Source organism: Bubalus bubalis, chromosome 17 (genome assembly GCF_019923935.1).
Source record: "Bubalus bubalis isolate 160015118507 breed Murrah chromosome 17, NDDB_SH_1, whole genome shotgun sequence".
NCBI classification, from domain to species: Eukaryota; Metazoa; Chordata; class Mammalia; order Artiodactyla; family Bovidae; genus Bubalus; species Bubalus bubalis.
Window position 1 is genome coordinate 1,613,338 of NC_059173.1, and position 11,623 is coordinate 1,624,960.

The 11,623-nt window shown below is 61.4% G+C and overlaps 1 protein-coding gene across 1 annotated transcript; it reads right to left on the reverse strand.

Moving 5' to 3' along the window:
• Positions 1-5,949: 5,949 nt before the first annotated feature.
• Positions 5,950-6,738, reverse strand: MIF (macrophage migration inhibitory factor). Its single transcript, XM_006048115.3, has 3 exons — positions 6,527-6,738; positions 6,215-6,387; positions 5,950-6,132 (listed from the first exon to the last, which is right to left on the reverse strand). The coding sequence occupies exons 1-3, from the start codon at positions 6,632-6,634 to the stop codon at positions 6,066-6,068; spliced, it is 348 nt and encodes a 115-aa protein (XP_006048177.1). The 5' UTR covers positions 6,635-6,738; the 3' UTR covers positions 5,950-6,065.
• Between the last annotated feature and the right edge of the window lie 4,885 nt (positions 6,739-11,623).

Here is an 11,623-nt window from a genome sequence, read left to right on the forward strand (position 1 = left end):
CTTATAAAGTCCTTTGCTAATTTTTTGTTGGTTTGTCTGTCACAAATTTATAAAAGAGTTTTTTGTGTTGTTTTTGATATCTGAATGTGAACCTCTCGCCGCACGTCTTTTGACTCGTCGTGGTATCTGACTAATCAGATCCAACGTCTCCAGCTTTCCTTGGTCATCTGTGCTTTCTGCACCTCACTGAAGCAGTCATGTGATATGCTCTTCTGTGAACTTTGTGTCTTTAATTCACTGTTTTATTGTTTTTTTTTTTTGGCGTGCGGAGGCCCTGGCGGCTCGCTGACCTGGGCTTCCCGCACACGGATTTTGTTCCCCTCTGCCTGATCCTGCATCGGGGCCACAGGTGTGTGCAGGTGTCTGCCCTGCACTGATTCACTTCGCCTCACTTACGGCGCTTGATAAGAAATCTTGACATCGAAGCAGGTCCCCCGCCTTGAAAATGTTTTGGCTCCTCCTGACCCTTTGGATTCTCCTAAACGTTAGAATTTGGTGATTAAATCCCACCCCAAGCGTGTGGGAATTTCTCCTGGGGCTGTGTGGAATCGTGGGGCAGGCTGGGGGGAAGTGAAGACACTATGGGGCCCTTCGGTGGCCCCCTGGGTCTTCGTTTTCTCTGTGGAGTTCAGCGCATCTCGGCTTCCTTCCCGGATGGGAGCGATGAGCTCGGCAATTGCTGCTTGTCTCCCTCGTTGCCACCTCTCGTCTCGCCTCTTCTGCGTGTTTGAAGCCACGTTCGGCGTGGTATCTGTGAAGTCACAGCCCGTTCTGGAAAGTGTCTGTTTCTGCACCAACATTGACTATATACCTCAGCGTTCTTTATTTTGCTTGTCTGGTAAATATGGGTTGTTGACGTAACAGGACAAGGGCTGTGACCGCTGCTCATGTCCTCCTTTACCCACCACGATCTCTAGGCCCCTCACCCTTGTCTTCACGCAGGGTGGCGGTAGAGCCTGTACTCGCCTGTCGGCTTCAGCGCTGCGTTTCGTTCTGACTGGCAGCCAGCCACTCAGCAAGGAATCAGCCCTTCATGGGAGGTTCTGCTTTTGCAAACTCCCTTCCAGAACCCTCCTGAGCGCTCAGCTCTTGTGGTGCTTTGCTGTTGGTGGGGGAGAGGCCTGGGCTCTTTGCTGCTGGACCCGGCTGCTTCCTGGGGGCAGGGCCACCTGGGCAGCCCCGCCCCAAACGCTGGTGCTGGCAGGCAGGGTCACTCGTGTTCTTCTCTGAAGCCATGCGCCTCCCTGGAGGGGGGCTGGTACCTGCCCCTTCCCCTCAGACCCACTTCTGGAGCAGAAGACTGGGGGCTCACTAGAACTTTATAGGCTTGAAACCCAAAGGGTCTTTCCACTTCTGCCTGAACAAGGACAATATGGGCTTATTTTAGAATCAAGAAAAGTATCCTCCAAATTATCAGAGAGCAAAGGAGGAGAGGCTCGCTCCCTGAAGCTGGGCTTCTCCTGGGGAAGCACTGGCAGACCCCGGCAGAGTCCACGCGCTTTTCTCGTGGGTGGCAGCCCTCTAGGGATCCGACCCTTGCCCCCTGCCCCCGTGTTGGAAGTGCAGAGTCTTAACCACTGGACCACCAGGGAAGTCCCCATCACAGTGCTTTTTGACCAGCCAGGTCTACTTTCCAGCAAAGCCACAGCGAACTTCATACCACCTTTGAGGGTCATGAGTTACAGTAACAGTTGAGGCAGGCATCGCCCTGCCACCCCCCGCTGGGCTAGCAGTGGTGGGAAGAAGCTCTTTGGGAAGCGGGGGGCGGGGGGGAGGCTGGCTGCCACCAGACGCCCTAACTTACAAGCTAAGTTGATAGCTGTGGGCTCTGGGGAGACAGCTGTCCACTGCTGGCAACATCACTGTGGCCCGAGAGGGCTTCAGCCCCGTGCTGCTCTGGCCGGCCGAGGCCCGGGCCCAAGCTGGGGAAAGCATTTGCAACTCCCAGCCAAGCGTTAGCTTCTCTGATACACAAAGAGCTTGAACACAACAAACCACTCAGTGGGGAAATGGGCTGGAGGAGTGGACTTGCTTTCCCGAAAAGGTACCAGGAATGGCCATTCACGTCCACCTCATAAGGAGAGAAAAACTTTCCTGTGGGGCTCCAGACGCCCCCTCTAGGAGGGACTTCTGGTCACTGCACCGATTTTGACCTACTCACCCTGCTAGGGACCTATCCTCCAGATACACCTCCACACGCCTGGCCGCCAACAGCATGGGGCTGAGGGCGGAGGGATGGACCGAGGCCAAACCGTCCTGACCGGGGCTGCTTAAGCAACTGAGCTAGACTTAAAAAAAAAAAGCAAAGTCAAACTAGCGTTAGAATAGGCTACCACTTGTTGGGGACAAAAGTTGGGGGAGGGGTGTTATGTGTGTGTAAAGATGCCTCTGCGGGTTTCTGTGGAGGGGGTGGCCGCAGGGAGCTTTCTCTTGGGGGATCTTTGGAATACTCTGAATTTGAGCCCCAGACATATGTCCCCTGTTAAAACGAGAGCAGAATTAGGCAAGAAATCCGGTCATGGGGTTGCACTCACGAGACTTCCCATTTGTAGCTTTGGGATTTGGAGCCCTGTCTGGGGGTGGACCCGCAAGAGTACCCTGCTGTCCCCTGATGGCAGCCAAGGCTCCAGGAGCGAGGGGACACAGCCAGCTTATGAAAACTGGCCTCTTTTTTTTCCCTCTTACGTGGGCTTCAAACACAGAAAGGGAGACGCACTCACTCAACCAGGAGGGTGAGTCTGGGGGAAGCGGCTGATGGAGCCTTACTATGCACCCACCTTTCCAGCTCATTCTGTAATTCTTGCTGTGAGGCCTGCAGGGCTGGAAGCTGGCTTGGCTCAACTGGGAAAAAGGGCTGAGTGGCAGGAGAGCCTCACCAAGCCCCACCCTGGGGCCAGCACCTGGTGTGGAGTGGGGCAAAGCGTCAAGGAGGAGCTCACTGGCCCAGAAACGCTGGCATCGTCCTGAGCTCTGGGGTCCACGGAGCCCCCCAGATAATATTAAGACCTGAGTGCAGGCGCAGACCCCGCTGGCACTTTCAGCATCCCCGGCGATCGCTGTGCCCATGCTGCTGAGGCTGACGGGGATGGGTCTGCGGTTAGGGAATATGGAGGAAAGACGTTTGGGGAACCCCTTCATTTCATCGATGGGGAAAACTGAGGCCCAGAAGGGGAGCCACAAGCACTTGCCTCCAGAGCCCCTTGGGTCAGGCTCCCAGGGGAAGCAGGCCTTCAGGCAGGGGTCTCAGGCTGGGGGAGAGGGCAGTGGGACAAGCCTGGAGGGGACGAGGGAGGCCTGGAGGGACCTAGGCTGCTAGGCTGTCCAGAGTGGACAAGCCCCGAGTGGCCTCCGGGCTGCTGGCCCCAAATAACACAGAGCTTGGTGCAGCTGCCCAGAAGCTACTGGGGACACAGGACCAGGAGGAGCAGTGTTCAGGGCCAAGGCTGATGCAGAGGGGCCTTCCTTGGCGTCAGGGCCTCAGGGAGTGCGTCCTAGAAGGCGCTGTGCGGGGCTCCCCGGGGGTGAGGAGGGGAGGGCATTCAGTGCACAAGGAACGGAGGCACCGGGCTGCAAACTGGGGCTGAGGGCGGCCGGTCCCCCTGGAGGCCGGGGGTCTTCACTGAAGACGACCCGGTAGCACTGGAGGCGATGGCGGAGAGCAGGTGGCAGCCGGCGCCCCCACCCCCATCTGGCCCACCTGTGTGTGAAGTGTTCCTTGGAAATGAGTTTCTGCTGCCGGTTCCAAGGGTGCTGGCACCCCCGTGGGCAGGGCAGCTGCTGGCTCCAGAAGCACTGGAGCCCGTGCTTCGGAGCTCACGGGGTGAGGCGGGGAGTGAGGTGAGGGAGACGGGATGGCCTGAGCGGGGCGCAGCAGGAACAGTGGTTCGCTTTGGAGAACCCTGGGGTGCAGTGGGCGTGGCCACGAATGTGGGCCCTGACCCACAGGTGCCCCGTGTCTCCTCGGATTCCAAGGAGCCTTTGCCGTGCAACACCGCAGCTGACCAGAGCCTCCGGCGGCAAGCCACGCGCCGCTCTCCCAAGCCCCTCCACCCTCCCTGAGACAGCAGGCGCTCAGCCTGGGCCCTCAGACGCTTGCGGCTGGAGAGCCCCCCATGGCTCCCGTGGGGCCACAGTGAGAGCCCTAGCTGGGGCATTGCGGGGGGGGGGGGGGGGGGGGCGGAACCCTGGGAGGAGGCAGCCCGAGTCAGGACGCCCCAGAGACCAGAACCAGAGCCCCCCACATGGCTCCCGTGGGGCCGCAGTGAGAGTCCTAGCTGGGGCAGTGGGGGGCGGGGACGTGAGGTGGGACCCTGGGAGGAGGCAGCCTGAGTCGACGCCCCGGAGACCAGAACCAGGTCCTCAGCTGTGAATGAGACCCCTACTCTCCCTATCACGGGTGCTGGGCCAGGCTGGCGGGAGTTCATACCCAAGAGGGGGACGCTGAGCCAGGCCAGAACACGCCCGCCCCAGCCTGGAGACCCTGAGACTCCCGTCGCCTCACTGGTGACAGAACGAGACCGAGGGGAGCTTGAAGACCTCTGTAGGGGGGAGAACGACCCCCCCCCAGATAGGCCACACCCTCCAGACTCCTCCTTTCTAAGGTCATGACTGTCCCCTGTCCTGGAAGCTAAACCCTCCGTAGCCAGGAAGCAGACTTGGGGCTGGGGGATGGAGTGCTTCCCACCTCCCCAGCTTCAGCCTGGACTTAAGGAGAGCAGCCCTCAGGTGTGTCCAGGGGAGCAAGCTGGCCCTGGCAGGCTGCCCCAGTGGAAAGTGCCAGTGAACCAGGTTGTTCTGACCCGTCCTCAACTACTGGCCTGGACTAGGTACCTGGAGCTTCCTGCCCCTGTCTGCGGGAAGCCACATGGGCGGGGCCACTGGCAGCCGCCCAAGAAGGGCCTGGGGTGGCCACACTCAAAAAGGGGCCCTTGTCACTGTGGCTCAAAGGCAGGCCTGCTCCTCACTCCCAGCACCAGAGGCCCGCCCAGGCAGTAGAACCCTTTCCCCCAGTATCTCAGCTTCCAAAACCAAACTCACTTCAATTCCGTGGAATTTTAAGTCACCTCTCTCTGGGTGTTCTTGTCTGTCTTAGGGGCTGAGGTTCAGGGCTAGCACGAGTCCATAGGGGAGGCCCCGGAACCCGGGCTGATGAGGCAGGGGGAGGCCATCTCTGTGCCCACAACTGAGTGACTGCACCTTTTCTTATTTGGAAGGAGCTGCCGCCAGGTGGGGCCCAAAGGCAACTAGCCTGGCCACAAGGGAGTGAGCCCCTGCACTTGGAGAAGGGATCCTACCTAGGCCAGGAGACCCCAGGTACACTGGTGTTCCCGACTGTCCCCTCGGCGCTGAGACCTTCCTATCCTACAGGGGCTAACAGCCACCTGGAGGCTCTGACAGCTGCTGTACCCTGAGACTTGAATGGCACCCAAACCACGAGTTTGTTCTCGCAGGAAACTATTGTGCCCCAGGGCCCGGGGTGGACTGGGCGGCATCATCAGAACTCCACCTTCCGGGCACCTCCCCCACCACCACAGGAAAACGGTTCCCAAGTTCCAGAACAGGGGGATTTCCCAAATCAGGACACTGAGGCGAGCATCGGGGCAGTGACCCCGACGGAGTCCAGGTTTCTCTCTTCTCCCCGCCCCTCCTCGGCTCTTCTAGGATTCTGACCCCTCCCCCCAGTTCCTCAGCCAGCCCCGACCCACGTGGTGGCTGGGCCTCTGCGGGAGGTCGGAGTGGGGAGAGGGAACGGAGGGTTCCGGATCTGAGTTGGATGCCTGGATCTGGGTGCAGGCAGGATGCCAACCAAGTGTGGGCCCTCTACTGGGGACTGAGGCGTGGAAAGGCTAGGCTGCAGACTCCGGGGATAACCCGTCCCGGCCTCGGTTCCACATTCACCGGCCCCGCCCTGCACCGATTCCTCCGAAAGCCAAGAAGAGCCGAGGCAGCCCGCGTCTCCACACGGTTTATTGCTCCTTCCAGGGAGGTGGGGTCGGTGGGGGCGGGGCGGGCGGGAAACCTGTGCGCGCCAGGGCTGCGGGCCCTGGGAACCCGAGGCCCGGCCCTCAGGCGAAGGTGGAGCCGTTCCAGCCCACGTTGGCCGCATTCATGTCGCAGAAGTTGATGTAGATCCTGCGAGGGAGGAAGCGAGGCTGAGCCGGCCTTGCGGGTGCCGCCGAGGCCGCGCGCCCCCCGCCCACCGGCGCCCACGCACCTGTCCGGGCTAATGCGCAGGCGCTCGGTCAGCAGGCCGCACAGCAGCTTGCTGTAGGAGCGGTTCTGCGCGCCGCCGATCTTGCCGATGCTGTGCAGGCTGCAGAGCGCGCAGGGCTCGCTGGAGCCCCCGAAGGTCATGAGCTGGTCTGGGACCACGTGCACCGCGATGTACTGCGGACGAGGGGCCGCGGTCAGCCGGCTCGCGCGCCCCCGCCGCTCCCGGCCCGGAGCCCCATCCCGGTGCCGCCTGCCCTCCCCAACCGGAGCCCCATCCCTGAGCCGCGCTCCCCTCCCGGCCCTCCCCGCAGACCTGGGCCGGCTTGCCCGTGGCCTGCGCCAGCTGCTGCGTGAGCTCGGAGAGGAGCCCGTCCGGCACGGAGGCGCGGGGCACGTTGGTGTTCACCACGAACATCGGCATGATGGCGAGGGGCGGCGCGGACCGGCACGCAGGACTCGACCGACGCGCGCGCTAAGGCAGCCGGGGAACCTGAGCTACGTGACCGCCGCCCGGCGCCCCGCCCCGACGTAGCCCCGCCTCCCGCGACGTCACCGCCGGTCCCGCCCCCGGGCGGTGGCGCGCTCCCGGCCGGTGACGTCACCGCCTCTGGCCCTGTGCGCCCTGTCCGAGCCGTTCTCCCCTGGGCGGCCGGAAGTCGGCCGGTTCCGGGTTTGTCAGTCCTTTCACTTGGTCACAGCGATGTCTGTGTGCTGGGAACAGCGGTTAGCGGGACAGATGACCCCTGGCCCTCCAGGAGGGCGCAGGCGGAGTCCCAGTTCATTCTACGGAGTCCTTGTGTGTCCGCAGTCTCCAGGGCCGCAGTCTTGCGCGCATGCCTGTGTATGTGTGTGCGAGTGAGTGATGGAGAGCGGTGGTCATTGCTGCATGTGGGCAGCGCTTGCCGCAGCGCGTCGCCATCCAGGGGTCTTCCTGCACCCAGCTCTTAGAGTGGGTGCCATTGCCCGGAGGTGCCCAGGGGAGGGGCTGGGGGCACCCGGAACCCAGAGGCAGTCCGCAAAGCTTCCGTCCACCGGGCTACCTCTGTGCAGCGCTGAAAATATCAGCTCCTCAGGGAAGCCCACCCCATCAGGTCCTCTGGGGGTGCCGTCTCTCAGAGCCCTGGGGGGGAAGTCTCTCTCTGCCACTGCTGGTCAGCTCGGGGCGCACCTTGTAGGTGCCAGGCATATGAGAGACATGGACTAAATACTCGCTGAATGAAGGAGTGAATGAACGTAGCCCTGAGAGGGCAGGAAGAGGGCAGGGCCAGGGCTGAGCCTGTAGGCCCTGTCGTCCCTGAGCAGAAAGGCTGCCCAACTCCCGCTCTGAGGAGACCCTGGTCACGGGGCTGTGCTGGGGAGCGGAGCTCTGCCGGGCACTTGAGGCGGCATGCTGGTTGGGCCCAGTCTCAGATCTCTCCGGAGAGGTCCTGCCCTTGGTCTCTTGGCAGGTATGGTTTGGTTAAGGGGGACCCCACACATGCTGGCCTGGACATCGGCCCCCATGCCCGTGGGACCAGGCATACAGGCATACTCAGGCAGGAGGTCCCATGGCCCAGCTGGGCAGATGCTCTGTAAAAGGAGGGCTCCAGGCCCCTTCCGTCCCTGCTCTTGCCCCAGCAGGCCACCTGTGCCGAGGGCTCTGTTAACCACGGATTCCCTCCACGCCCGTCTCCAGCTCGGGGACTCCCCCGAGCCCCAGCAGGCAAGCCCGCGCAGCCTGTTCTCTATGTCCAAATCCAGGTGCTTGCCTTTCGCCCGTCCCTGATCGCCTGCCAGTGAAATAGACTTCCCTCCACTGTGCTTGGGTCCTCACCCCTCCCGCCCACCCCGCCTAGTCTCCGAGAGCTGCCTGGGGCCGCGGATCCATATGGTCATGTGACTTGCCCAGTGATACATGAAGAAAAGTGACCCAAATGACTCCCAGCAGAAGATTCAACAGCCAGCGCCCGCTTGGCGGTTCTCTGATAGTGGAGTGGGTGACACGGTGAAGCCCCCACCCCCGGCAGAGACACTTGGAGCGGTGAAGCGTGGGTGAGCCCTGTGGCCCTCAGGCTGTTACTGAGGCGCCGGGAGCCTCCCCTGCTCAGCACCGCCTCTGTTCACCCCCGACCTTCCCAGGAGTGTCAGTACTTTCTCTGTAGAAGGGCATCGGAGGAGGTGGCAGCCTTCCAGTCCCACTTCTTCCTAGCGTGGGCACCTGGCTCACCTCTCTGAGCCTGCTTCCCCATGCGTAATTCGGGCATGCCGGTACAGCCCCCTCTACAGAGGGCCGTGGTGGCATTGAGCAGCCTGGCTTCTGGCGGCGGCCCCTTCTGATGCTCGGGCCTCTGCTGTCACAGGGCCCCGGGCGGCCGGGTCCCCACCCTGCGTCCCGCACCGCCCTCCTCGGCGGTGAATCTTGCGTGCTGCCCTGCAATGCCGTGCTCCCAGCCCCTGGCTTGGGCCTTGCTCTTGGAACGCTGCTGGCCTGCTGCTGCTCGTCCGCCTCGGGCTCCGTTCCTCGGGAAAGCCCTCTCCTTCAAGGCCGCCACCCTGTTTCCATCTGAGCTACCGCACTGCTTCCTTCCTAGGCTCCATGCGGTGGGGCACTGTCTCTTTTGGGCCCATGACTTCTGGGCCACATGAGTCGGTGGCAGGCAGAGGGCGTCCAAAGACGACCTCGCCCTGATCGCTGGAACCTGTGAAGATGTTAAATTTTGCGGCAAAAGGGACTTCGCAGATGTAATTAGGGTTACAGACTTGACAGTAGGGAGATGATCGTGGATTATCTGGGTGGGGCCGATGTAATCACATGAGCCCTTAAAAGCAGAGAATTTTCTCCATCTCAAGTCGCAGATGAGACAGAAGGGGCATTCAGAAAGCCTCAAAGCAGAAGGACTCAGAAGTGCTGTAAATAAATGGCTTTGTAGATGAAGGGGCCTCAGTCATCCGGAGCTGAATTCTGCCAACACTGAATTCTGCCAGCATCCCTAATAACCTCAGAAGTGGGCTCCTCCCTAGTTGATCCTGAGATGCCTTGACTTGCCTGAAGCGGAAGGCCAGTCACTTTGTACTCAACGGATGACTTGCAGAAACTGTGAGATAATAAACGTGTGTTGTTTCAAGCTGCTCAATTTGTGGTAATTTGTTCTAGGAGCAATAGAACAGCATCACCCCTGCGTCCCCAGGGGCTCTGTAACTAGCTACCGAACAATAACCGGCCCTGCGCACCAGGAGGCCTTGGACCCCCGCACCATCCTCTCCCTCCTCACCGGCAGCATGTGTTTGCTTAGAACCTTCACCACCAGAGCCACTGGCAACCGGGCGCTGTCACCGCCCCCCACCCCCGGGCAGCTGTGTCCATGTGGTGTGCAGGCTCCGCAGGGAGCAGCTGCCTGCAGATGGGGCCGCCTCCCCGCGCCCTTCCTCCTGCCCTGCTTGGAACCTGGACCGGACTGCCCGATGGGCAGTCAGATGGGACCACCAGGGGCCGTGCCCCACAGGTGAGGGCTGCAGGCAGAGACCAGGAGGGGAGGAAACCTCAGGATGTGGGGGACAGCTGTGGGGGACCCAGCATGCCCAGAGGGCTGGCAGCTGGGCCCAGGTCTGAACATCTCCGAGGGCAGGGCCTGAGTCAGCCAGGCTGTGAGGGGTGCCCGGGGAGGGCGACTCTGTCCTCCAGTCCCCGTCCATGGGCGGCCCACTGCCCGGCGGCTCCCAGGGCGCCTTTGCCAGCCTCCTTCCCTGGTGTCCCTCCCCCAGCACTCACGGTTCATCTCTCGTGGAAGGATCCAGCTGGCGCAGAGCCTTCAGCAAGCCCCTGTGCTCTTGTTTGCTGAGTGTGGTGAAAGGTGCGGCAAAGACCAGCCAAGTCAACCCCCTCCCCTCTAGTCATAGCAGAAGGAGACGTGGGGGCCACCATCCCAGCTGAAGGGACAGGGTTTTAAGAGGGGTGTCCGCCAGGAGACCACCACGCTACCAAAGCAGGGCCAAGGCTTGGTGGGGCCCTAGCAGGCCTGGCCAGGTCTCCCCACAGGACGGGACACGGTTCAGAGGGGGCGAGCTGGGCTGAACCTTGTGAACGAACTCTCTGAGTCTCAGCCGGAAAAGTTCAAAATAGGGGAATTCCTCTCCCGCAGACGTGGGTGAAGATGGGAGAGATTAAAGTACCAGCACAAAGCACCTGCGTGCAGGAGGTGCTCAGCAAACGTCCTGACCTACCGCATTGCCACCACGTGCCCTGGAGCAGCAAACGGACTGACCGCCCGACCCTGATGGTGGCCTTGGGCTTTCCCGCCCCAGCGGCCCGGTCCCTTCCCCACCCCTGCCCCGCCCCCATCCCATCAAAGCCAAGGCCAGGCTGCGTCCAGTCTACCTCCCCTGGCACAGCCTCTCCTGTCTGCGGGGTCCCATCCCTGCCTCCTAACCCTGCTGGGGGCGTTCCTTGGGCAACAAGGACTCCCAACGCCCAGCCCACATTTCACAGCCAATTCAGCTGGGTGGGTGGCAAGCGGGACATGGCCCAAGGGCTGGGCCTGGGCTGGGCCTGGGCTGGGTGTATCTCTGTGGCCCATGCTGGGGAGCAGCGTGCTGAAGTGTGACCAATGCAGTCCCAGACCTGAGACACAGCCCGACGCCTGCCCTGCTCCTAGCCTGTACACCTCGGGATCGCAAGGCCAGTAGTGCCCCCTGGAGCCCAAGGAGGATCCGGGGAGGCCGGTCAGCAGAGGCAAAGTTGGACCGGATGGATGGCAGAGAGAAGCTGGGAGACCCCACGGAGGGCTCCCGGAGTGCTGACTCCTGCCTTCCAGAAAGCACTACGGTGACTGGACCCAGAGGCCCTCATTCCCATCCTCCAACACTCCTGCCTCCAAGGGAGCCCCAGCGGGGCCTGTCCGCAGGAAGCCAGCCCCAGGTGACTTCTCCAGGAGACCGCCCCTGAGCCCGGCTCAGAGAGTTCTCACTCCCTGAAGAGCCCACTGCCCACCGCTTCTGCTAACCTGGCGGTCACTGCTCCCTGTGGAAGCCAACAAAGTCTTCATGACACAACAGTGGCCAGCTGGCTTTTGTACTAGGTGCCAAGGTAATCCAACAGGGAAAATAGTCTTTTCAGTGAACGATACCGGCACCACTGCACCTCCATTACCAGTAAATGAATAATCGAGTTCCCTAGTGGCCCAGTGGTTGGGGCCTGGCCCTTTTCACTGCCATGAGTCCGGGGTTCAACCCCTGGTTGGGGAGCTGAGATCCTGCAAGCTGTGGGGCTCAGCTGAAAACATTGGTGGATGCTAGGAGAAAATCTAGACGACTGTGGATTTGGTGACGATTTTTAGATGCCACACGACCCATGAAAGAATCAATGAGCTCAACTTTTTTAAAATTAAAAACGTCTGCTCTGCGGAAGGCACTGTCAAGAAGATGAAAGGGCAAG

What these genes read in the sequence shown, in the direction of transcription:
- MIF (XM_006048115.3), bottom strand. Translation starts at nt 6,634, where the DNA reads ATGCCGATGTTCGTGGTGAACACCAACGTGCCCCGCGCCTCCGTGCCG. An exon ending in CCACGGGCAAGCCGGCCCAG is followed by an intron (nt 6,388 to 6,526) that starts GTCTGCGGGGAG and finishes CCTCGTCCGCAG; the next exon opens with TACATCGCGGTGCACGTGGT. An exon ending in CTGCGCATTAGCCCGGACAG is followed by an intron (nt 6,133 to 6,214) that starts GTGCGTGGGCGC and finishes CCTCCCTCGCAG; the next exon opens with GATCTACATCAACTTCTGCG.